At 51.0% G+C, this 25,993-nt stretch overlaps 2 protein-coding genes across 18 annotated transcripts in view; one reads left to right on the top strand and one right to left on the bottom strand.

Moving 5' to 3' along the window:
• LOC105467913 (myosin heavy chain 11) overlaps positions 1-19,219 on the top strand; it is a 152,802-nt gene extending 133,583 nt beyond the window's left edge. For 2 of the 6 annotated variants that reach the window (XM_071084168.1, XM_071084166.1), the window contains 11 exons: positions 478-690; positions 999-1,211; positions 1,727-1,888; positions 2,317-2,445; positions 2,722-2,810; positions 3,584-3,707; positions 4,687-4,895; positions 7,094-7,202; positions 7,286-7,458; positions 13,504-13,542; positions 18,274-18,468. In XM_071084168.1, the coding sequence (XP_070940269.1) occupies positions 478-690; positions 999-1,211; positions 1,727-1,888; positions 2,317-2,445; positions 2,722-2,810; positions 3,584-3,707; positions 4,687-4,895; positions 7,094-7,202; positions 7,286-7,458; positions 13,504-13,534 (1,452 nt within the window). In that variant the 3' untranslated portion in view covers positions 13,535-13,542; positions 18,274-18,468. Of the gene's footprint in view, positions 1-477; positions 691-998; positions 1,212-1,726; positions 1,889-2,316; positions 2,446-2,721; positions 2,811-3,583; positions 3,708-4,686; positions 4,896-7,093; positions 7,203-7,285; positions 7,459-13,503; positions 13,543-18,273 lie in introns of all 6 variants that reach the window. The other 4 variants (XM_071084164.1, XM_071084163.1, XM_071084167.1 and 1 more) reach the window with 3 other exon arrangements.
• LOC105467722 (nudE neurodevelopment protein 1) overlaps positions 1-25,993 on the bottom strand; it is an 87,482-nt gene that overhangs the window by 5,679 nt on the left and 55,810 nt on the right. For 9 of the 12 annotated variants that reach the window (XM_071084173.1, XM_011717380.2, XM_071084176.1 and 6 more), the window contains 2 exons: positions 25,443-25,594; positions 7,674-7,947 (listed from right to left, as the gene is read on the bottom strand). In XM_071084173.1, the coding sequence (XP_070940274.1) occupies positions 7,776-7,947; positions 25,443-25,594 (324 nt within the window). In that variant the 3' untranslated portion in view covers positions 7,674-7,775. Of the gene's footprint in view, positions 1-7,673; positions 7,948-20,417; positions 22,723-22,760; positions 23,242-25,442; positions 25,595-25,993 lie in introns of those variants that run through there. The other 3 variants (XM_011717381.3, XM_011717383.3, XM_011717382.3) reach the window with 3 other exon arrangements.

Genomic DNA, 25,993 nt, shown 5'->3' with positions numbered 1-25,993 from the left:
TGGGAGGCAGAGGCAGGAGGCTCACTTGAGGTCAGGAGATCGAGACCAGCCTGGCCAACATGGCAAAACCCGTCTCTACTTAAAATACAAAAATTAGCCGGGCGTGGTGGTGGGCACCTGTAATCCCAGCTACTCGGGAGGCTGAGACAGGAGAATCGCTTGAACCCAGGAGGCGGAGTTGCAGTGAACCAAGACTGTGCCGTTGCACTCCAGCCTTGGTGACAAAGTGAGACTCCATCTAAAACAAACCAACCAACAAAAAACGATTCAGCTGATTTCTGGCTCTGCATAAGGTTGATGTAGTATTCAGAAGGCCAGATTATTATATAAACTACTCCCATAGACAACCTACATTGCTTACACCTGCACCTCGATACATTTGGTAGGACACAGGGCTTTTCCCCGGTATTTACAATTCAGTGAAGCTGACCCCGGATATGCCTAGAAGTCACCTCTGGGTCTTATGCTGTGTCGCAGTTGTTAGCCGAGGAGAAAAACATCTCTTCCAAGTACGCGGATGAGAGGGACAGAGCCGAGGCCGAAGCCAGGGAGAAGGAAACCAAGGCCCTGTCCCTGGCTCGGGCCCTTGAAGAGGCCTTGGAAGCCAAAGAGGAACTCGAGCGGACCAACAAAATGCTCAAAGCCGAAATGGAAGACCTGGTCAGCTCCAAGGATGACGTGGGCAAGAACGTAAGTGGCTCTGGGTTGTTTCCTTGTCCATGTTTCGCCCACCCACCCCCTGTGCCGTTCACCAGTCCATGGGAGAAGCTGGCTCCGGGCCTTTTTCATAGCGAACTATCTTTGGAAATGGAAGGTTTTTGGACTGGTGCAGGGGCTGGGAGGGGCTGAAAATGGCAGTCAAGGATGGGTCTGAGTTGGGGGGTCTGAGCTCTCAGGGGCCATCTTGAGTCCCGGCCATGCATCTTGTGGGAGGCCAAAGCCACCTCCCAGACCTCCTGCGCTGCCGCTCACGGTGGGTTTCTCAACCGTGCCGGCAGGTCCATGAGCTGGAGAAGTCCAAGCGCGCCCTGGAGACCCAGATGGAGGAGATGAAGACGCAGCTGGAAGAGCTGGAGGACGAGCTGCAGGCCACGGAGGACGCCAAGCTGCGGCTGGAAGTCAACATGCAGGCGCTCAAGGGCCAGTTCGAGAGAGATCTCCAAGCCCGGGACGAGCAGAATGAGGAGAAGAGACGGCAACTGCAGAGACAGGTGCGTGCTGCCGGGGAGGCCAGCAGAGGGCGCTGGGGTGGCTTTGTTCATTCCTATCACCACCTCTCACGGTCAGCATGGAAACTTCGTTTTTGTTTTTTTGGAAACAGTCTCTTTGTCACCCCGGCTGGAGTGCAGTGGCGTTATCTCAGCTCACTGCAACCTCTGCCTCCTGGGGTCAAGCAATTCTTCTGCCTCAGCCTCCTGAGTAGCTCAGATTACAGGCGCACGCCACCGTACCCAGCTAATTTTTTTTTTTTTTTAAGGGGAGATGAGGTTTCACCCTGTTGGCCAGGCTGGTCTTGAACTCTCTGGCCTCAAGTGATCCATTCTCCTGTTGGCCTCCCAAACTGCTGGGATTATAGGCATGAGCCACCCGCACCCCGCGAGATTCCGTTTTCTCATCTGCAACTTGGGATGAGATGCCTGCCTCGCAGGGGGGACGTGCTGCCGGGGTGGGCTAAAGGACCTCCCAGGGGCAAGTGGGGCAGCACACATCTCTCTCCCTCGCCCAGCTTCACGAGTATGAGACAGAACTGGAAGACGAGCGAAAGCAACGTGCCCTGGCGGCTGCAGCGAAGAAAAAGCTGGAAGGGGACCTGAAAGACCTGGAGCTTCAGGCCGACTCCGCCATCAAGGGGAGGGAGGAAGCCATCAAGCAGCTACGCAAACTGCAGGTGGGTGACACTAGGAGCTCGGGGCATGGGCAGAGGGAGGCCACAGTGCCCTCAGGCCACCAAAGTCAGCAGAGCAGGCTCCAGGAAGCCAGCCCACACCTGCCATTGGTGTGGGTTCAGCTGGGGCTCTTCTAGCACCATTCCGGTTTTGGTGGCTGTCTCCTGCCCTGGGTAGGGCAGCATTATTAGGTATCTGGCCACTGCCCTCAGATCACATCAGAGGCTGGGCTTCTCAGGCAGGTCTGTGGAGCCCATCCAGAATGGTGCTCCCAGTCCGCCACCAGCCACCTGGGACTGAGGGCCATGCTCATGCAATGGGAACTTCTTTGTGGTTCACTGCAGAGGGGTAGGTGTGCAAAGCTAAACTGGACAGCAGAACTTGGGGCAGTAAGGACATCTGAGCTTGTCCTTCCTGTTGACTCATGCAGGCTCAGATGAAGGACTTTCAAAGAGAGCTGGAAGATGCCCGTGCCTCCAGAGATGAGATCTTTGCCACAGCCAAGGAGAATGAGAAGAAAGCCAAGAGCTTGGAAGCAGACCTCATGCAGCTACAAGAGGTAAAGCCTCGTCTTGCTAGGAGAGCCTCAGATGCGGGTGTTATGGTAGCAACCCTTGGCAGCTCCAGTCTGTGCATTCCCAGAATTCATTTCCTCCTCCTATGGGCTCCACCTGTCTAGAAAGACACATGCTTCCCTCCTCTATGGATTCATGGGGCCTCCCCTGAGCTCAGAGGAAGAACATGTACTTTCAAGGGTGGCTGAGGAGGCAGGGTGGACTCTCGGTGGGGCTTGGCCTTTCCCTGGCAGACAGCAGGCTTCCTCCCACCCACCTAGGACCTCGCCGCAGCTGAGAGGGCTCGCAAACAGGCGGACCTTGAGAAGGAGGAACTGGCAGAGGAGCTGGCCAGTAGCCTGTCGGGAAGGTAGGAAACTGAATGGAGGAAGTCGGCTGTGAAGCAGAGGATGTGGGCAGAGGCAGCATCCTTGACCCCCATTTTATTAAATTTTTTTGAGGCAGTTTCATTCTGTCATCCAGGGTGGAGGGCAGTAGTGAGATCTCGGTTCACTGCAACCTCCACCTCCCAGGTTCAAGTGATTCTCCTGCCTCAGCCTCCCAGGTAGCTGGGATTACAGGCATGTGCCACTGTGCCCAGCTTTTATAATTGTAGTAGAGGCAGGGTTTCACCACCTTGGCCAAGCTAGTCTTGAACTCCGACCTCAGGTGATCCTCCTACCTTGGCCTCCTACAGTGCTGTAATTACAGGTGTGAGCCACCGTGCCTGGCCCTGGACCCCCATTTCAATGCTATTGCTGACAAAGCATCCTCTGAGATTGGGGACAGACCCATGGTGGTTAGGTTTTCCCTCAGCACTTTCATGCCTCTGTTTGGGGGTGGGGCTGCTTTCATTCATTCCCAATAAGTAGCTGTATGGGGAGAAGCGGGGGGCAAAGAAGAGTCAGGAAGGAGTGTGCTGGTCCCCATCCCAGTTCCAGCTTTGCTAACACAGACCCGGTCCAAGTCCCGGCCACCCACTTCCTGGCTGTGTAACTACAGATGAGTCTTCTAGTCCTCTCCAAGACTCAGTTTCCCTCACTAGATGATGAAGGCAATCCCCCTGAGGCATCACTCCAAGGAGGGGGCATCTTCTAAGTCGGGGGAGGGTAGAGGCCCCCAACATGGCTGCCCTTCCCCCAGGAACGCACTCCAGGACGAGAAGCGCCGCCTGGAGGCCCGGATTGCCCAGCTGGAGGAGGAGCTGGAGGAGGAGCAGGGCAACATGGAGGCCATGAGCGACCGGGTCCGCAAAGCCACACAGCAGGTGAGGGCCGCCTGGGCACCACAGTCTCACTGCCTACTGTCTCTCCTGCAGCAGGATCCTGCACCGGTCAACACACGCATGGCGGCTTCCTGTGTGCAGGCCCTGGATTGAGGGACAAGAGGGTGGCAGGGCCAGAGAGTAGAGATCCAGGGCCCTTACACCAGTGCCCAGGCTGCTGTCTTCAGAACACCCATCTCTAAGCTGCAGTATCTCATTTTCCAGCCACGGCATGTCTGGCTCCCTGAACCTCATGGCTGTCCCTGGAGTCAGGGCCTTGGGATGCTCTTTCATTGTGTTTTCCCCCAGCTGAAGCTCTGGCCTTATCCAGTGAGCCCTTGGTGATGTCACTGAGCACCAGTTCCATGGTGGGCACTAGGGACCATCCTGTGACCTGAGCCCCTTGTGGTGTAGGGTGAACAGGCATTGTTCTCCAGGCGACTCCAGGACAGAGAAAGGGACAAGTCACTCGTTCAGCCTGGGTGGCACTGTGACACTTGTGGAAGCACCTCTTTTTTTGGAGACAGGGTCTCACTCTGCTGCCCAGGCTGGAGTGCACTGGTGCACTCTTGGCTCACTGCAACCTCTGCCTCCCAAGTTCAAGGGATTCTCCTGCTTCAGCCTCCCAAGTAGTTGGGACTACAGGCACGTGCCACCACTGCCCAGCTAATTTTTATATTTTTAATGGAGAAGGGGTTTCACCATGTTGGCCAGGCAGATCTTGAATTCCTAACCTCAAGTGATCTGCCTGCCTCAGCTTCCAAAAGTGCTGGGATTACAGGCTTGTGCCACAGTGCCCAACCTGGAAGAAACTCTTGAGTGGAGTTTTACAGGATGAAGGAGAGAAGGATAGGGCGCCCGGGATCAAGGGACTCGTGCAGAGGCCCAACAGGGCTGGAGGCAGCAGGAGGAGGTGCATGGTCTCAGTGCACTGTCCTGGGCTTCCCTGAGTTCACCTCGCAGCCTTCACTCTCCTCCCCAGGCCGAGCAGCTCAGCAACGAGCTGGCCACAGAGCGCAGCACGGCCCAGAAGAATGAGAGTGCCCGGCAGCAGCTCGAGCGGCAGAACAAGGAGCTTAGGAGCAAGCTCCAGGAGATGGAGGGGGCCGTCAAGTCCAAGTTCAAGTCCACTATCGCAGCGCTGGAGGCCAAGATTGCACAGCTGGAGGAGCAGGTCGAGCAGGAGGCCAGGTATGCGGCTCTGGAGTTCTGAACCCAGTTTGTCCCGGGGTGATGGACAGCAGGGGTCATAGTGAAATCAGGGAACCTCTTCCCAACATCAGTTCTGGCTTGTAAGAAGCAAGCTCTGTGGTGCCCACAGTGCAGGTGTGTTGTGAGAACTGAATGTAAACACAGCAAAGTGCCCTGCTGGTGCCTGGCCTAGAGCAAGCACCTAAAATGTGAGCTGCTCGCAGCATCGCCATGGTCCTCCTGACATTAACCAGCCTTCCCAGAACATGTGGTTTTTCTCAGCCTCAGTGGGGATAGCATGCTAACAGACCAAAAATCCAATCAGGGTGGACATGGTGGCTCAGGCCTGTAATCCCAGCAATTTGGGTGGATCACCTGAGGTCACGAGTTTGAGACCAGCCTGGCCAACATGGTGAAACCTTGTCTGTACCAAAAATTAGCCAGGTGTGGTGGCACATGCCTATCATCCCAGCTACTCAGGAGGCTGAAGCAGGAGAATCGCTTGAACATGAGACGGGGAGGTTGCAGTGAGCCGAGATCGTACCACTGCACTACAGCCTGGGTGACAGAGTGGGACCCTGCCACACACATACACACAAAAAAAACTCCCAAAAAACAAAAGTCCAACCCAGCAACTCATTCGGTACACACACTGGAAGGCTTCTTAATTATGGGTCGAATGAGGCATAAGATCACAACACATTTCTTTTTTTTTTTTTTTTTTTGAGACGGAGTCTCGCTCTGTCGCCCAGGCTGGAGTGCAGTGGCCGGATCTCAGTTCACTGCAAGCTCCGCCTCCCGGGTTTACACCATTCTCCTGCCTCAGCCTCCTGAGTAGCTGGGACTACAGGCGCCCGCCACCATGCCCGGCTAGTTTTTTATATTTTTTTTTAGTAGAGACGGGGTTTCACCGGGTTAGCCAGGATGGTCTCGATCTCCTGACCTCGTGATCCGCCCACCTCGTGATCCGAGACTTTGGTCTCGGCCTCCCAAAGTGCTGGGATTACAGGCTTGAACCACCGCGCCCGGCCCATATTTCTTACCATTGGACTCTAAGGATTCTCACCCATTCTCTTCTAGCAGTGTTTTCAGTAATTCACATGCCCTGCAATGCACCCATTTAAAGTGTGCAATTCAAGGGCTATTCGTATATTCACAAACATGTAAAACGATCACCACAGTCAATTTGAGAACATTTGCATCAGCTCAAAAGGAAACCCCAGGCCGGATGGGGTCACTCATGCCCATGATCCCGGCACTTTGGGAGGCTGAGGTAGGTGGGAGCAGCACTTGAGTCCAGGAGTTTGAGACCAGTCTGGGCAGCATAGCGAGACTTTTTTTTTTTTTTTTTTTTTTTTTTTGAGATACAGTCTCACTCTGTTTCCCAGGCTGGTGTGTAGTGGTGCAATCTCAGCTCACTGCAACCTTTGCCTCCTGGGTTCAAGCAATTCTTCTGCCTTAGCCTCCCAAGTAGTTGGGACTGCAGGTGCATACCTCCATACCTAGCTAATAATTGTACTTTTTAGTAAAGATGGGGTTTTGCCATGTTGGCTCAGGCTGGTCTCGAACTCCTGACCATATGTGATCTGCCCACCTCAGCCTCCCAAAATACTAGGATTACAGGCGTGAGCCACCATGCCTGGCCAGAGACTCCATTTCTATAAAAAACTTTTAGAAAGTCTGAGTATGGTGGTATACGCCGGTAGTCCCAGCTATCTGGGAGGCTGAGGTGAGGATTGCTTGAGCCAGGAGTTCAAGGCTGCAGTGAACTATGAAGTAGGGTGGAGAGCAGGCATTGGAGCACCACTACACTCCAGCCTGGGTGACAGCAAGACCTTGTTTCCTCCCTGCAAAAAAATAGAAACCCCATGCCCTTTAGCCACTCCTTTCACTCCCTGGCAACCAAAATCTACCTTCTGTCTCTATGGATTTATCTATTCTGGACATTGTTATCAATGGAATCACAAACTATGTGTCTTCTTTCACTGGGCAAGGATTCCAGGCTCATGCATGCTGTGGCGTGCGTTCATACTTATTCCTTTTCAGGGCTGAATACTATTCTACTATCTGATGGATCCTTGAGAGGAGTCCAGATGTAGGGCTCAGGAGAGCACTCAAGATGCCACCTCCGGGTGACACACCAGCTGCAAGAGGTGCCCCCCTCCTCTGAAACCACCTGTTTTCCTTGCTGTTTGCAGAGAGAAACAGGCGGCCGCCAAGTCGCTGAAGCAGAAAGACAAGAAGCTGAAGGAAGTCTTGCTGCAGGTGGAGGACGAGCGCAAGATGGCCGAGCAGTACAAGGAGCAGGTAGCCCCCGCAGCCCAGCCTCCCTCGAGCCCCCAGCCCTCCAGCCAGCCTCCCCTACCCACTCCTCCAACTCTCCTCGACAGGCAGAGAAAGGCAATGCCAGGGTCAAGCAGCTCAAGAGGCAGCTGGAGGAGGCCGAGGAGGAGTCCCAGCGCATCAATGCCAACCGCAGGAAGCTGCAGCGGGAGCTGGATGAGGCCACGGAGAGCAACGAGGCCATGGGCCGCGAGGTGAACGCGCTCAAGAGCAAGCTCAGGTGAGGAGCCTGTGGCCCAGGAAGACCCTGTCTCTCAGGCCAGAGAGAAGTGCTGGGGGCTCAGGCTCCCTTTGGCCTGCAAACACCCCCTGTGCCCACAGCCACCACTTCCTTCTGTGGTTTATTCCTGCTCCTCCTTAATCACTAAGCTTAATGTGGGCCAGGCACTGAGGCAGGCCCAGATCAGACCGGGGCCCTGCCTGGTAACAGCTTACCTTCTAGTTTCTTTAATGATCGACCATCTCCCATCCCATCCTCCAGGTGAGGAGGAGGAAGGGGCTATCCCCACTGTCTCCTCCAGCCTCTCCTTCATTGCATCACTGAGTCTTCATGGCATCCACTGAAGCTGCAACACCACCCCTTGGCACTTCACCTCCTTGCTGACATGCTCTGCTCCTCCTTTCTCCCCCTCGGCACTGCTGCCATCTGGGCTGCATTATTCTCGGGTATGGGGGCTGTCCAGCATTCCCGTCAGTGGGAAAAAGATCCCTGAAAAGTAGCAGGTGTTTACATTCCTGGCCTCTACCCACCGGCTGCAGTAGCTCCCCACTCCACTACCCTGCAATGGGACAACCAAAAATGTCTCTAGGTGTTGCCAGAAGTCTCTAGAGATGGGAGGGTACAGCTGTCCCCCGGCTGAGAATTCCTATTACTGGAGAGGGGGCTGTTTTCTCTCCCACGCCTTGGTACCTTGGGGTGTCCCCACTGTTCCTAACGGCTGCTTCCACCACCCTGTCCGTCCATCCCAATTGGCTCCCTGGAGGTTTTAAGCTCCAGGCTTCCTGTCTCCCACGCCACTCCTCACAGTTGTCCATGATTTCAACATCCATGTGGGCAACACAGCCTCTCAGTTCCTTACTTTCCGGGTGATCTTGCTGCTTCTACCAGCCTAACCAGTGCTCCTAGGAGCCCTCACAGTTTGACCCTCAGGAATCTCATTGTCTGCCTGGCGCCACCTTTCTTTGGCTCTGTCCCCAACAGGGTCTTCATTCCCTCAATGCCATCAGCCTCTGACCCAGTTCCAAACCAACCGTCTAGTAACCCCCATCGCGGAACCTCAATAGCCGGTTCCCCCTCTTGCATTGCTGCAATCACTTGGTGAAAGCACAACCCAAATGAAACTCAAGACTTGGCCGGGCACAGGGCTCACACCTATAACCCAGTACTTTGGGAGGCCAAGGCAGATGGATTGCTTTGAGCTCAGGAGTTCAAGAGCAGCAAGACCCTATCTCCACAAAAAGCAAACAAACAAAAATCAGCCAGGCGTGATGGCGCACACCTAAAATCCCAGCTACTCAGGAGGCAGAGGTGGGAGGATCAGTGGAGCCCCAGAGGTCAGGGCTGCAGTAAGCCATGATCTAGCCACTGCACTTACCCTGGATGAGAGAGTGAGACCCTGTCTCAAAAAACCCAAAACCCATTCTCCACCTTTTCCCATAGAGCAGGCCTTGCTCAGGGGTCTTCCACACGCCTCTCTTACCTTCTCACTCTCTGCTCTTTTCACTTTTTCTTTGAACTTATTATCGCTCCTCCCCACGGTCACTCTCAGCTGGGGACCTTACTTCCTAATTAAATCAAAAGCAGAAATGATCATGAAACGTGCACAAGCTCCCACTGCCTCATCACCCTACCTCCCTGCACCTCTGCACACTTCTACTTTCTTTTCATTTCTGTGCTGAACCCTCTGGCACCAAGCAAGGCCAACATCTCCATTGGACCCAGCCCTCTTGTTCACTCAAGCACATGGCTCCAAAAATCCCTACTTTGCAAGGTTTTCTCTTTCATTTGCTCCATCAGCAAATGGAATAACCTCTTAGCCCCACATCTACCTTGCTACCCTTACTACAAAACCATGTGAATGCCGAAACCCCGTCTCTACCAAAAAATATAAAAATTAGGTGTGGCAGCACATGCCCGTAGTCCCAGCTACTCAGGAGACTGAGGCACAAGAATGGCTTAAAACCGGGAGACAGAGGTTGCAGTCCAGCCTGGGTGACAGAATGAGACTCGGTCTCAAAAAAAAAAAAAAAAAAAAAAAGACTATGAAGAGCTGCTGGTTCCCCTCGCCCCCACCCATCACTCTCCCAGAAGCCTCACATGAGCAACACCAATGGCCAGATGTCCTCTGACAGGGCAGCAGCACGTGACGCAGCCCATCATGCCTCTGGCCTGATTCACTTGCTTCCCTGGAATTCCTACACACCATCCTCGCCTGCTTGTCCCCCCAATCTGTGGGGTTGTCCCTCTTCCTCTCCTCTGCTGATCCCTCATCTCAAAACCTGCTTACCACCAGAGCACCCTAGGGTATCAACTTAGTTCTCTTTTGAGATGCAGTCTTGCGCTGTTGCCCAGGCTGGAGTGCAGTAGCACTATCTCAGCTCACTGCAACCTCCGCCTCTTGGTTCAAGCTATTTTCGGCTACTTTTTGTATTTTTAGTAGAGATGGGTTTCACCATGTTGCTCAGGCTGGTCTTGAACTCCTGACCTTGTGATCCACCTGCCTCGGCCTCCCAAAGTGCTGGGATTACAGGCGTGAGCCACCGCACCCGGCCTCAGTTCTCTTTTCATCTCTGTCCCGTTCTAGGTGAGAGGTCTCAGCTAGTCTTGGCGCTTTAGAATTCCATCTATATCTAATGACTCCTCAGTTCATCTTTGGGAAGTCCTAGCTTCTTCCTAGAACCTCAGACTGGCCTCCCGTTCCCACATGGATGACTATAGGCAGCTCACACCAAACGTGCTGTACCCCAAGCCCTGACTGAATGAACCTCTTCACCCCCAAACTGGCCCCTCTCTCCAGCCAAGCAGCTAAAATGAAGTTGCCAACAATTCAGATCACAAACCTCGTGATCCTTCTTAACATTTTTGTCTCCTTTATACCCTACATCTTATCTGTGGGAGAGAATCTGGTCAACGTGCCCTAAACAATCCTGCCCAGGCTGGGTGCAGTGGCTTACCCCTGTAATCCCAGCACTTTGGGAGGCCAACACAGGTAGATCACCGGAGGTCAGGAGTTCAAGGCCAGCCTGATCAACATGGTGAAATGCTGTCTCTACTAAAAATACAAAAATCAGCCAGGTGTGGTGGGGCGCGCCTGTAATCCCAGCTACTCGGGAGGCTGAGGCAGGAGGATCGCTTGAAGCTGGGAGGCAGAGGTTACAGTGAGCCAAGATTGTGTCGCTGTACTTCAGCCTGGGTGACAGAGCAAAATTCGATCTCCAAAAAAAAAAAAATCTCCAATGTCTAGGACAGCACCAGGCAAAGTGAACCTTTATCCCTCGGGTCCTAGATATTTCCCCCGCTTCATTCTCATACCACCACAGCCATGTGCTAAACCTCTTACCACCTTTAATACTGATGACTTGATCTTTTCTTTTTAATTAAGTTTTAACCATACATGCATATAATTGCAAATAAAACATACCACCCCTATATATTTAAACCAGCATCACCTCTATCAACCGGTCACAATGAAATTAATACAATGAAAAGAGTATCAAGTTCAGTATCTAGCTACTGTGGCCACAACTTCATCACCAAGACCTGAAGGCTACTTCTCCATTATAAAGGGAGTGACAACAGCCATTAGCCCCAAATAGACTCTCTCTGACATAATAATTAGACCTGTTTTTAAAAAGTTGGAAAGGAAATGACTTTCTCAGGGTGCAGTTCAGTTACCGCATGGCATGCCCGGAAGCCATCGGAAATCACCTCTAGAGTTTGGGGACCACTGCTCGAGACAGGGAAAAATCCAAACCCCTCTGAAAAGGGGAAGAAAGCAGCTGAAGCAGGGCACCAAGCCTTCAGGGAAGAGCCCCACTCGCTGAAGGGCGAGGGCTTGTTGGCCTCCCATGGACAGGAGAGAAACCAGGCCTAAGCTCCCACAGTACAGCTGGGGCCTGGAAGCATCTCCCATGATTGAGGGGGAGAGCGGCTGTCACCGTGAAGACTCCTAGGAGCCAGGTGCAGTGGCTCTCGCCTGTAATCCCAGCACTTTGGGAGGCCGAGGTGGGCAGATCACCTGAGGTCAGGAGTTCAAGACCAGCCTGGCCAACATGGTGAAACCCTGTCTCTACTAAAAGCACAAAAGTTAGCTGGGTGTGCTGGTGGATGCCTGTAATCCCAGCTACTCAGGAGGCTGAGGCAGGAGACTCACTTGCAACCCAGGAGATGGAGGCTGCAGTGAGCCAAGATCATGCCACTACACTCCAGCCTTCAGAACAAGACTCTGTCCCAAAAAAAAAAAAAAAACCCTTGGACGTGCTCTGCTGGCAACCGGTCCCCCGCCCCTCCTGAGAGGCTGGGCTGAGGGATGGGGACACAGCCACTCTGACTCTCTACCCCACTGCTGTCTCTGGTTCCCTTTCTCAGGCCCGGTGATTTTTTTAATTTTTATTTTTATTATTTATTTTTAGAGTCTAGCTCTGTCGCCCGGCTGGAGTGCAGTGGCGTGATCCCAGTTCACTGCAACCTCCACCTCACGGGTTCAAGCAATTCTCCTGCCTCAGCCTCTCAAGTAGCAGGGATTCAAGAGCGCACCACCATGTCCGGCTAATTTTTGTATTTTTAGTAGAGACAGGGTTTTACCATGTTGTCCAGGCTGGTCTCAAACTCCTGGCCTCACATGATCTGCCTGCCTTGGCCTCCCAAAGTGCTGAGGTTACAGGCATGAGCCACTGCGCCCGGCCGGCCCAGTGATTCTTGAGCACACGCTGGATATCCCCTGTGTGCTCTGTCCCAGACACTTGAGCCTTTTGGGGCAGCCAAGGGCAGAGTGCAACAAAAAGACCGTTTTTGCCAGTTCCGACATGAACACACACGTAATGCAGGTAGAAGGTCTGTCCTGCCTTTTTTAGGTGCCCAAAAACATAAAACCGGGCACTAGGGTCCTAAGGGAGGTTGGTAAGCATGCCTGGCTCCTCAGCCAAGAAGGAATTGCAGTGCGAATTTCACCCAGTTTTATCAGCCAGACACATCTCAACACAAGCCTTACTCTAAAGCCAGACCCACGTACCTACCACTTGGTACACTGCCGGTTACCTCCGACAAGAGCCGCACAAGGCCTCCACCTCTCCCTTCTTGCTAGAGGCCCCAAAGCGAATGAAAAGCAACTAATCATTAATCAAGGGAGATGTGGCTGCAGGTGCCTTGCCTGGGGCTTCTTGGCTTCTGTTCCGACACTGATTTTTTCAAACTCACTTGCTCAAATGCTTTTACTTCCTTGAACAGGTATAGGAGGTTCTTAAAAGTAGCTCTAAAGGACAGACATTTTCTTTTCTATTTAAAAAACTAGGCCGGGTGCAGTGGCTCACACCTGTTATCTCAGCACTTTGGGAGGCCTAGGTGGGTGGATCACCTGAGGTCACGAGTTCGAGACCAGGCTGGCCAACGTGGTGAAACTCCGTCTCTACTAAAAATACAAAAATTAGCCGGCCATGGTGGTGCATGCCTGTAATCCCAGCTACTCGGGAGGCTGAGGCAGGAGAGGAGGCGGAGGTTGCGGTTAGCAGAGAAAGATCACGCCACTGCACTCCATCCTGGGTGACAGAGTATCAAAAAACTGCTTATCCTTTCATGTACCAGCCTCACCAAGGGCTCTTGGTATCAGATGATTGACTGCAAGGTTGACTTAAGGATGCCTTTAATGCCAGGTGTGGTGGTTCATGCCTGTAATCCCAAATCCCAGCACTTTGGGAGGCCAAGGCAGGAGGATCACTTGATGTCAGGAGTTCGAGACCAGCCTGGCCACCATAGTGCAATCCCATCTATACTAAAAATACAAAAATTAGCCAAGCATGGTGGGGCATGCCTGTAATCCCAGCTACTCGCACGGCTGAGGTGAGGGGATCGCTTGAATCAGGGACTTAGAGGTGGCAGTGAACCAAGATCGCAGCCCTGCACTCCAGCCTGGGAGACAGAGCAAGACTCCATCTCAGAAAAGAGTGCCTTTACTTATTAAATCAAAGCAAATGTCTAACAATTAAGAATATACTTAACTGGGCTCCTTTTCGTTTGCTGATGGTAACCTCCGGGGATTCTCTGTTTCAGAGGGCCCCCCCAACAGGAAACTTCGCAGTGATGCACCAGGTACCATGCCTTCAGCTTCGCAGCTGTGTGTTGTCTCAGTATCCATTTCCTTTCTGCCCAGTGCGCCCCTCTGCCCACCCCGATTTTTAAACCCTTGCACATTTCCACGAAATTCCTGCAAAATCTGAAGGCTTGGATATCTTAGTGCAAAGCTGTCTTTCATTGAAACCAACATCAGGATGACAAATTGACCTCATCTCTTGACCCACTGTCCTTCCTGCCTCTGGCCAGTGCATGTGACATGACACCCAACAGTGTGCCCTTATCACTGCATCTTGACGAGATGTCAGAGGCTGTGTGTGGCTTGGATTTTTCTTCATGCCAAAAGCCACTCTTACACTGTCAGGGCACTCAGCAGTGCTGTCCTCCCTTGTCCAGTGAAGATACTCCACTGAGTGAATATGACAGTTCCACTATCTGGGCACATTCCTAGAGAATGTACTTGGCTTCTAGTTGGCTGGTCTGGGTCACAAGTCAGAAATCACAAAGTTCATGGTAACTGCAGCGCAGCAACCAGTCCTCCCACGATTCAGCTTTCACAGGCTTGTCCGCAAAGGAAATGAGCTCACTGCGATGTCTGACAAATGCCGGGGGCTGCACGTGGCTTGAATGATGTCTAACTACAAACTGCATTTTCAGCACATGGGGTGGAAGCTGACCACCGCAAAGCCAAGCACAGTCCTGGCAGAGCCTTTTCTGGAGACTTCACGGGCACGTACTGTTCAGGGAATGGGGAATGGACACCCAAGACTCGAGGATGTACACAGGGCCCTTCCCAAGAAAGCACAAAGAGGTCTCTGCTTCTCTGGGACTTGAAAAACTTTTTTTTTTTTTGAGACGGAGTCTCGTCTCCCAGGCTGGAGTGCAATGGCGCAATCTTGGCTCACTGCAACCTCCGCCTCCCGGATTCAAGCGATTCTCCTACCTCAGCCTTCTGAGTAGCTGAGATTACAAAAACCCGCCACCTCGTCCAGCTAATTTTTGTATTTTTATTAGAGATAGGATATCACCAGGTCGGCCAGGCTGATCTCCAACTCCTGACTTCAGGTGATCCATGCACCTTGGCCTCCCAAAATGCTGGGATTACAGGCATGATGAACAACTTTTCATAGGTGAAGTTAGGCAATGTGGATCTGACTTCTTTCACCTCGTGGAGAGGCCAAACCAACCGTCATTTGTGTGCATGTTCATTTTTGGAGAATCTCAACTTTGCTGTCACCACCAAAATACTTAAATTTTAGCATGGGGTGAGGTCTTGTTAAGAGCCAGTTTTGTGGGGGAGCAGATGAGGCTCTGGGACACTTCGAGCAGCTCTCCTGCCGGCTCATTGGGATCACAGGATAAGCCGAATTCCAGGGTTGGCTGAAGTGCAGAACCCACCGGTCAGTGGGAAACCAAGTCCTTACAAAGCAGCAGGTGCTTACATTCAAGTTAATTCCTGAGGCCTTGGATAAGTTGGGTCCAGGAATAGAATCCAAATGCTAGGCCAGGCGCAGTGTCTCACGCCTATAATCCCAGCACTTCGGGAGGCCGAGGCAGATGGATCACTTGAGGTCAGGAGTTCAAGACCAGCCTGGTCAACATGGTGAAACCTCGTCTCTCCTAATACAAAAATTAGCCAGGTGAGGTGGCACACATCTGTAGTCCCAGTTACTCAGAAGGCTGAGGCGAAAGAATCGCTTGAACCTGGGAGGCAGAGGCTGCAGTGAGCCAAGATTGCGCCACTGCACTCTAGCCCGGGTGAGACAGTGAAACTCCATCTCAAAAAAAACCCACAAAAAAAATTCTCCAGGATCAGACCCTTTAAGAAAACCTTTAGAGGGGGTCCCTTAGTTCCTGTAACAGGTATAGTTGGTGCCAACCTTGGTCTAGAATTTGAAACCAGTTCCAAGAAAAGCACTTGAGCCAAAACAGTGTGTCTTGCAGGCTGACAGCCAAGCAAGCAGCTTCCAGTGACCCAGGGCACAATGTATTTCTTAGGTCAAGGGAGCCAAGGGAGCAAATTTATCCATTAAGCTTTTCCAGTTAGCAAATGGACTCTTCCAAGAGCCAAAAAGTGTGTGCCTGGAGCACTGATGAGGAAGTTAGGGACTACTTCTCAGCTCCAGGTTAGCTCATCTGGGTTTTTTTTTTTTTTTTTTTAAGACAGTTTTGCTGTTGCCCAGGCTGAAGTGCAGTGGCGCAATGTTGGCTTACTGCAGCCTTTGCCTCCTGGGTTCAAGCAATTCTCCTGCCTCAGCCTCCTGTGTAGTTGGGATGACAGGCGCCCACCACCACGCCCGGCTAATTTTGTATTTTTAGGAGAGATGGGGTTTCACCATGTCGGCCAGGATGGTCTCCAACAAATGACCTCAAAAGCGATCCACCCTGCCTCGGCCTCCCAAAGTGCTGGGATTACAGGCATGAGCTGCTGCACCCGGCCAGCCCATCAGGTTTTGAACCTGGAGTTAAAACTGTAAGGAAGCAAGCTGTGTGGGGAGCGTACAGGGAATGGCCAAACTGCTGCTGCTGTCTGCTCTGAATTTGGGGATCCTTCTGAGTCAAGTGCTTGCAAGACAGTGCTAAAAGACTTGAGGGTCACGTCTAGAGAGAGAAGGATGGAGAGTTCTTTAGCACGGCTGCAAGTCCAGAAGCTTCTCTGTGAAGCTGGACTAGGAGTGTTTACTTTGGAGTGGCTGCAACTTTTAAGTCTTTATTCCTGATTCCTGCACTGCCGGAAGCCCCCTCCTTTACAGCCAGGTGGGCTTTCCCAGCTGGGGCCTCTCCCATCTCCTGTCAACAAAAGGGTCATATTGGGAGTTCCTCTTCTCAGCGATCACGAATCTCTGGGTCTTGCTTACGCCTCTAATCTTACCTGTCTGAGTTGTTCCTTTTTTGAGACGAAGTCTCGCACTGTTGCCCAGGCTGGAGTGCAGTGGCGCCATCTCAGCTCACTGCAAGCTCCACCTCCCAGGTTCATGCCATTCTCCTGCCTCAGCTTCCGAGTAGCTGGGACTACAGGCACCCGCCACCACACCTGGCTGATTTTTTTTTGTATTTTAGTAGAGACGGGGTTTCACCATGTTAGCCAGGATGGTCTCGATCTCCTGACCTCGTGATCCACCCGATTCGGCCTCCCAAAGTGCTGGGATTACAGGCGTGAGCCACTGCACCCGGCCGAGTTGTTCCTTTTGACTAAAGAATCAGTCACTGAGTTGTGTTCATCCTTGTGGCTTCTTGTCCAGCCTTTGTGTAGGGAGCAAAAGTCTGCTTGCTTCTTTGATGTCCTAAAATAAGACCTGTCTTCCAATTCAGGTCAAACAGGGCCACATGGCCAGAACCCAACATGATTATTTGTTGCAGTCGCTGAAGAGAGTTAAGTGTTTCTTCCAGACAGTGCAGGTCAGCAGCAAGGCGGGTCTGATTTTTCCTCCTCCTGCCCACTCCCTTCCTCCTACCCAAAGTCTCCCCTCACATGACCAGCCCTTCTTGTGAAGTCGAGGTGATAAACTTAGAGAACCAGGGCAGAGAGGAGATGGGAGTAGTAAGGAGAGAGAGGGGGGTGTCCTACCGGCTGGAGCTAAAATCCACCTCGGAGGCCAGGCGCACTGGCACACACCTCTAATCCCAACACTTTGAGAGGCTGAGACAGGTGCATTGTTTGAGGCCAGGAGTTCGAGACCAGTCCGCGTCACATGGCAAAATCCCCCCTCTACTAAAAATACAAAATTTAGCGAGGAGTGGTGGTATGTGCGTGCCTGTATGCCCAGCTACTCAGGAGGCTGAGGTTTAAGGATCGCGGGAACCCAGGAGGCGGAGGTTGCAGTGAGCCAAGATCATGCCACAGCACTCCAGCCCGGGTGACAGAGACTCTTGTCTTCACATTTTTTTAAATCCACTTTGGAGGCCAGGTGTGGTGGCCCACACCTGTAATGCCAGCACTTTGGGACGCCAAGTTAGGAGCACTGCTTGAGCCCAGGAGTTCAAGACCATCTTGGGCAACAATATCAAGACCTCATCTCAATAAAATAATCCACCTTGGATTAACACGTATCATCTCCTTTTCTGATAATCACTGGACACCCGTTTTATGCCATGTGTGGTGTGTTCCACGGTCAGCAAAACAGATGCAGCAGTCCCTGCGGTAGGGAAGACTCAGTCCAGGAAGCTCCACACCAGCAAGAGGCGCTGTCCCGCCTTTTAACCAGGGAGCCCCTCTGTGTCCCTCACCTCCCCCTCTCTCAAGGCTGCCCTTGTCCATTTCACCTTCCAATTCAAACCTTGAAAATCCACCTCTAAGGCGAATGGGGGTGAGGACATACAGAAGAGAAACAGTATGTTCTCTCTTCATCTCTGCCCCGTGGGCTATGAATAAAGTCAGAAGACAAAATCCCCTACTTGGTTTTTGGGGTTTTTTTCCTATTCTAAATCAAAGACCAGAATCCTGGGGGTTCTCAAATGACCAAGCCTGACATTTTTAAAAGCAGATAGTCTTGCTTTGAAAAACTTTTTCCACCCCCCACAACCAATTTCAGCTGATTAAATTCAATCAATCATGCCTTAAGACTGGCCAGGATTTGTTGACTTCAACTTGAATATCTGCATCTTATTTGTGCCGTGTTTTCTGCCATTAAAAAATAGATGTCTATTGCCATAGGACTACAGCTACAAGTTTAAAATAGATTTATAAAAAATCTATCCCAACCATGACGGTTTCTTTGCTAGAGAAATATGTTTCCTTACAACCCACAGGCGAGGAAACGAGACCTCTTTCGTTCCTTCTAGAAGGTCTGGAGGACGTCGAGTTATTGAAAATGCAGATGGTTCTGAGGAGGAAATGGACACTCGAGATGCAGACTTCAACGGAACCAAGGCCAGTGAATAAGCAACTTTATAGAGTTTTGCACCACGGCAAGAAAAACCAAAAACCAAAGAACCCGAAACAAAGCAAAACCCAGCAGACTGTACTTAGCATTGTCTAAATCCATTCTCAAATTCCAAACATCACAGACACCTTTCACACAAGAAATACAAAAACCACCACCCTCCAGCCTGGGCAACGTAGTGAAACCTTGTCTATCCAAAAATTTAAAAATAAGCTGGGCGTGGTGGTACACGCCTGTGGTCCCAGCTACTACAGAGGCTGAGCCAGGAGGATCGCTCGAGCCCAGGAGTTCGAAAATGCAGTGAGCTGTAATTGCATCACTGTACTCCAGCCTGGGCAACAGAGATCCTGTCTCAACAACCCCCACCCCCACTACCCCTGTATTCTAGGTATAAAGTGAATTTCATATGATGTAAGGGACGAGAAAAACCCAACAGGAAACAGACACATCCTCCAGTTCTATGGATTGTGCAGACATTGAGTTTCTAGAAAAACATATCCATGGTAACTGGTCCCTGGCAATTTTGTTTACATGAAATGGGGAGAAAGTCACCGAAATGGGTGTCGCCGCCACCCCCCCCCCCTTCATTCCCTAACCTGCGAACCTTTCCAACTTCTCACATCAGGCCTTTGAGACTTCTTTCCTCCTCTCCTGGTTTCCACACCTCAGACACGCACAGTTCACCAAGTGCCTTCTGTAACCACATGAATTGAAAAGGAGACGCTGCTCCCACGGAGGGGAGCAGGAATGCTGCACTGTTTACACCCTGACTGTGCTTAAAAACACCTTCACTAATAAACGGTTATAAATCACAGTGTCGTTGGCTGTTCTGTTGAGCCGCCTTCTAGAGAGGAAAAGAAGTTGGGGAAAGCTGGGTTTTGCTTCATTGTCCCAAAGACTCTCTGATGTCAGGGTTATTTCATGAATGGAGTAACTGAGGCCTAGAGAGGTGAAATCAATTGCCTATGACCCCACAGCCAGTGAAAGAGCAGAGCAGAGATGCAAAGCGAGACTAAGGGGGTTATTGGGCCGTTCAGCGGGGTGGGCGGGGGAAGAGAAATAAGGTGATGTGTGGTCCAAGGGCCACTGCCCCCTGCCTTGAAGATGACTGGGAAGAACATCTTCACTCATCAAAACCAGTATCATATGAAAAATACAGGATTTCCTTGATTTTTTTAAGTTAAAACACAAGGTCTTCCCAATGAGTCAGTAAACACTTTCTACAAAAGGTCATATGGTGGCTGGGTACAGTGGCTCACACCTGTAATCCCAGCACTTTGGGAGGCTGAGATGGCAAGATCACTTGAGGCCAGGAGTTGGAAACCAGCCTGGCTAAGAGAGACCCCCTTTTCCTATAAAAAAAAAAAAAAAGTTTTTGTAAGTAAACCAGGCAGGATAGTGCACACCTGTACTCTCAACTAATCGGAAGGCTGAGGCAGGAGGATGTGAGCCAGAAGTTCGAGGCAGCAGTGAGCTATGATCACGCCACTGCACTGCAGCCTAGAACAGTAAGACCCTGTCTCACACACCACCACCACCCAGTCAGATAGTATTTTAGCCTTTACAGGCTACATACGGTCTTGCCAAATATTCATTTTTTAAAACAACCCTTAAAAACATAATAAATCATTCTTAGAGTAAGGGCCATAAAAACAAGCTGTAGACCATATCCTTCTTTCAGCTTGAGTGTTTTACACAGACATGCCTGCAAGACTCTGTTCAACACAAACGATGCGGTATACCACCAACTCCGTGGGATCAGACAGATTTGGGAGACCGGAAACATGGCAACGGAGGACTCCACCCTGCGACCAGATGCTAATATGCCTTGAATGACGCACAAACACATCCCATGTACATTTCTAAAAACCTGGCTTGAATAGAAAATTTTAAAAAGATTTTTTCACATTGTATGACTTGGCTAAAAAAAGTTTTTCACCACTCATTGAGAAAACATGGAAGTACAAACATACAAAGCCTCTTTGACCACCAGCCCGAACCAGTTCAACATTCACTTCTCTTGATTTTATTGATCTTTTAAAAAAATAAAAGGACATCTTTTATGGATACAGGTTAGGATGTTTCTAGGGTAAGAAACCCACCATCGCAGTTTAATTCTCTGCGGAATTTCAGTAGCACTTGGAAAGTTCTGCTTTCAACCTGAAATTTTTGCTCTTCTTCCAGAAAGTAATTTAGTAACAAAATGAAGGCCGTGAAGCTGCAGGCACACTCCAGAAATTAGTGTGTTCTTTAACCTGTGTCCCAAAGAGACAGCAGTTCCTAACACGCAGTGATGAGTGGACACACCGTGGTGTGCTGGAAATCCCGTGTTCACGTCTTTGACAAGGAAGCCTCCAACAATGATCTCGTGCTTTATTCTTATTTGAAGATCACCCTGGTTACTTCATTATGACTTTGAATGAAGTCCTGCTTAGTGGCTGCATTACCATGGCCACCCCCAAAGACCCCTCGGGGTCCTGAGGCAGAATTCCCCCCGCCCCACCAGGGGACTCAGGAAAATGAATGATTACAGTTTGCCAAGAGGACAGATTTCCCACTGACGCTGGTTGGTCTGGAAAATTACTCTGAAAACTCAAAGACACCTCTAGAAATCTCAATGAGAAGCAGGCTACAGTCTCAGGTTTATGCCACTTTCGTTTTTTTTTTTTTTTTTTGGAGACGGAGTCTCGCTGTTGCCCAGGCTGGAGCACGTAGCGCCATCTTGGCTCACTGCAACCTCCGCCTCCCAGGTTCAAGCAATTCTCCTGCCTCACCCTCCCAAGTAGCTGGAATTACAGGTACCCACCACTGCACCCAGCTAATTTTTTTTATTATTAGTAGAGATGGGGTTTCACCATGTGGCCAGGCTGGTCTCAAACTCCTGACCTCAGGTAATCCACCCACCTTGGCCTCCCAAAGTGCTAGGATTATAGGCCTAAGCCACCACGTCCGGCCTATTCCACAGTTTTTAAAAGGGCATGTGACCGTTCTGTTCTTGGTTATTATACATGATTTCAGTACACCACAAAGCACTGAGAAATTTTGTTCTGGAAGACAATTCCAGCTGGTTGGGGGCTGGGGGAAGAGTCTCTGAGAGAAGCTCCATCCCACATTTAAGGAGACTTGGGACATTAACACCACCTGTCAAGACCAATCGGGGCCAGGCGCGGTGACTCACGCCTGTAATTCCAGCACTCTAGCAGGCTGAGACGGGAGGATCACTTGAGGCCAGGAGTTCAAGACCAGCCTGGCCAACATGGTGAAACTCCGTTTCTCACTAAAAATACAAAATTAGCGGGTGTAGTGGTACACTCCTGTAGTCCCAGCTACTCAGGAGGCTGAGATAGGAGAATCATTGGAACCTGGGAGGCAGAGGCTGCAGTGAGCCGAAATCGCACCACTGCACTCCAGCCTGGACGAGACAAGGCAAGAGCATGACTGTCTCAAAAGAGTAAGAAAAAAATAAAAAAAGACCAATCAGGACTCTGCTTGGCTTAGCTCAACATGATGGGGTATGGGAGCAACGGTTCACGCTTGAAATCCTAGCACTCTGGGAGCCCGAGGTGGGAAGATCACTTGAGGCCAGGAGTTCAAGACCACCCTGGGCAACATGGCAAAATCCCATCTCTACTAAAAATACAAAAAATTTAGCCAGGCCTGGTGGTGGGTGCCTGTAAATCCTAGCTACCTGGAAGACTCAGGCACAAGAACGGTTTGAACCCAGGAGGCAGAGGCTGCAGTGAGCTGAGATCATGCCACTGCACTCCAGCCTGGGCGACAGAGTGAGACTCTATCTCAAAAACAGAAACAACAGGGTAGCCTCATCACCAACACCTTAGAGCCCTTCCCAGAGAGCCCCATTTGTCCCTCTTTGCAATGCACACAGTGGCAGGCAGGGATGAGGAGACATTTCCCAGGGACAAACCCCAAAGCACAGGTGATGGCCTCAGTCATTGGCTTGGGCCGCAAAGCTAACTACGGAGACTGCTCTTATTTCTCAAACTAACTTAAAATAAAACCTAGTGTAAAAAAGACGACCAAAGGGAACGACTCGCACCGACACCAAGAGCTTCAGCTTCCGTGGTTTTCCTAAAGCAACATCTTGACTACCCCCTGGGCTGACGGCAGCGGCGATGAAGACATGTGTGAAGGCGGCTTCCCAAATTCCAGGCGCTTCCCCAACCTTCAGACAGAGCAAACCAAATTAAGCTGACATGACAGCTGTGACAAACTGGCTAGCACCGGGGCCCACAGAGTTATAAGGGTGAACATCAAGAGTCGGGAGCAGGGTCTCACAGGGTCTCAATTTTCTCTCCTGTGAAATGAAGAAGAGGACACTGGCTACCTGGCTCTCAGATTCCAAGGTCACACAAAACGCCCAGTCTCAGACCCACTAGAAAAATCCATCTCTTACCTATTGTTTGTTTATTTTACAGCCTGGGCAACACAGTGAGACCCTGTCTCTACAAAAAATGCAAACAAAAATTAGCTGGGTGTGGTGGCCTGCATGTGTAGTCCCAGCTACTTGGGAGGCTGAGGTGGAAGGATCGCTTGAGCCCGGAAGGTGCAGGTTGCAGTGAGCCAAGATCATGCCACTGCAGTCTAGCCTGGGTGACAGAGCGAGACCCTGTCTCAAAAACAAGGCCAGGCATGATCGCTCATGCTTGTAACCCCCAGCGCTTGGGAGGCCAAAGTGGGAGGATCGCCTGGAAAAATCAACCAGAAAACTCACCTCTAGAAATCTCAATGAGGAGCAGACTACAGTCTCAGAGGTATATTCTCAAACTCAAAGCCAGGAGGTTTGAGACCAGTCTCGGCAACATAACAAGACTTTCTATAAAACATAAAAAAAATTAGCCAGGGTGTGGTGTGCACCTGCGGTCCCAGCTACTTGGGAGGCTGAGGCAAGATGGCTTGAGTGAGCTGAGGAAGATGAGGCTGCAGTGAGCTACGGTCGCACCACTGCACTCCAGCCTAGGCGACTCAGCAAAATCTTGTCTCGTAGGGAAGAAAAAAAAAAAAAAAAAAACAGAAAAATTATTATTATGATTTTTTTTTTGAGAGTCTCACTCTGTTGCCTAGACTGGAGTGCAGTGGTGCAACCTTGGCTCATTGCAACCTCCGCCTCCTGGGTTCAAGTGATTCTTGTGCCTGTCACCAGAGTAGCAGGGACTACAGGCATCCGCCACCATGCCTGGCTAATTTTCATATTTTTAGTAGAGACAGGGTTTCACCATGTTGCCCAGTTTGGTCTCGTGAACTCCTGGCCTCAAGTGATCCACCCTCCTCTGCCTCCTGAAGTGCTGGGATTACAGGTCTCAGCCACTGCACCTGGCCTAAAAATCCACGTGTAAAGGTCTGAAAGTTATGTGCATGCCATGGAAAAGATTCTTAGTTTCCTGCCACGTGTCTGCTACAAACCCATCAGATTCCTATGGCTTGGGGCCCAGAGAAATGGCAGTCACACACCTTGCAGAATTCCTGAATCTGAAAGCTGCCCCCGCTTTTTTTTTTTTCCTGAGACAAGGTCTGGCTTCATCACCCAGGCTGGAGCGCAGTGGCTGGGAACATGGCTCACTGTGGCCTCAACCTCCTGAGCTCAATTGATCCACTGGCCTCAGCCTCCCAAAGCGCTGGGATTACAAGTGCGAGCCACTGTGCCTGGCCCTGATTTTCTTTAGGCAAGAAAATCAATGACACTGTTAGAGGTCAGATCTGTGCTGTTCCATCGGGTGGCTGGTTTCAGGAACATAGGCTGGCTAGAACTCAAGCCAGTTTCTCAAAGGTTCTACAGATTTAAAAAGGAAAAAAAAGGCTGGTTGCAGCGGCTCATGCCTGTAATCCCAGCACTTTGGGAGGCCGAGGTGGGTGGATCACAAGGTCAGGAGATCAAGACCATCCTAACACGGTGAAACCCCATCTCTACTAAAAATACAAAAAACTAGCTGGGCGTGGTAGCACATGCCTGTAATCCCAGCTCCTCAGGAGGCTGAGGCAGGAGAATTGCTTGGACCTGGGAGGCAGAGGTTGCAGTGAGTTGAGATCATGCCACTGTACTCCAGCCTAGCCGACAGAGAAAGACTCTGTCTCAAAAAAAAAAAAAAAAATCTTCAGGCGAAGCAGAGCCGTGATTGATACTCAATTCCCCAAATAAGGGCTTTATTTTTATTTAACTACTAACTTTTTGATATGGAGTCTTGCTCTGTCGCCCAGGCTGCTGTGCAGAGGTACAATTTTGGCTCACTACAATCTCTGCCTCCAAGGTTCAAGTGATTCTCCTTCCTCAGCCTCCCGAGTAGCTAGGACTATAGGCACATGCTACCATGCCTGGCTAATTTTTCTATTTTTTGGTGGAGATGGGGTCTTACCAATGTTGCCCAGACTGGTTTTGAACTCTTGACCTCAAGTGATCCACCTGCCTTGGCCTCCCAGACTGCTGGGATTACAGGCGTGCGACACCACGCCTGACCCAAATAAGGGTTTTAGAGAGGACATTCTCACAGTGTAACCATGAGTAGTAGCTGTAGAATCAAATGACAAAAATGACCCTCTTGGCCAGGCATGGTATCCCACACCTGTCGTCCCAGCACTCTGGGAGGATGAAGGGTGAGGATCCCTTGAAGTTCAGAGTTTGAGACCAAACTCAGCAACATGGCAAAACCCTGTCTCTAGAAAAAAATACAACAACTTAGCCGGGTATGGTGGCACACACCTGTACTCCCAGCTACTCAAGGGACTGAGGTGGGAGGACTGTTTGAGCGGGGAGGCAGAGGGTGAGCCATGGTCCTGCCATCGTAGTCTAGCCTGGGTGACAGAGTGAGACCCTGTCTCACAAAACAAGACCCTCTCCAGCCCTTTGTCCAAGCCACAAGACACCACCTAATGCTGCCTGCAGGGAGCAGAGGAGAGGATAAGGTTTGCTGAAATAATCCTATAACTTAAAAAGACACATGGCTGTGGGTTGGGGGTGAGTGTTTCTTGCCTGGAGCAGGCGGGTTCTCCCTGCAAGCGAGAGGTTTATTAGAAGGTACTGACCCCTTATCGCCCAAAGGCACACTGCTGCTGCTCGGCCATCTCTCACCACCATCTCTGTTCTTGCTGCTCCGCCCAGAGGCTGGGCCACCTGTTCGGTTTGGGGACTGATCGTACACGAGGTTCCGGCAGGAAGCGAGTTTGGACTCCAGTGCCTGGAGAGAAATACACTTTTATCTCTCAAGTTATAGGCAAGGACTATTCTGTCTTACCAGAGCCCATACAGAAGAACGAACCCCAGAAAGTGGTTCTCAAACTGCTGTGCACTGGAATTCCAAAGTGGGACCCCAAGAAGAATCCAATGTATATGCCAGTCTCAGAACCAAGCACCTTAAGTATCTGGGAGCTGGCTGGGCACAATGGCTCACACCTGTAATCCCAGCACTCTGGGAGGCCAAGGCAGGAGGATGGCTTGAGCCCAGGAGTTTGAGACCAGCCTCAGCCACAAAGAGATCCCATCTCAGTTTTTTTTTTTTTTTAAACTTTTTTAGTCAAGGTCTCACTGTGTCACCCAGGCTGGAGTGCACTGGTGAGATCACAGCTCACCGCAGCCT

This window comes from Macaca nemestrina, chromosome 18, assembly GCF_043159975.1.
Source record: "Macaca nemestrina isolate mMacNem1 chromosome 18, mMacNem.hap1, whole genome shotgun sequence".
In the NCBI taxonomy this organism is placed as follows: Eukaryota; Metazoa; Chordata; class Mammalia; order Primates; family Cercopithecidae; genus Macaca; species Macaca nemestrina.
Note: the sequence above shows the minus strand (reverse complement) of the source record. Positions and strands in the feature narration are given on the sequence as shown.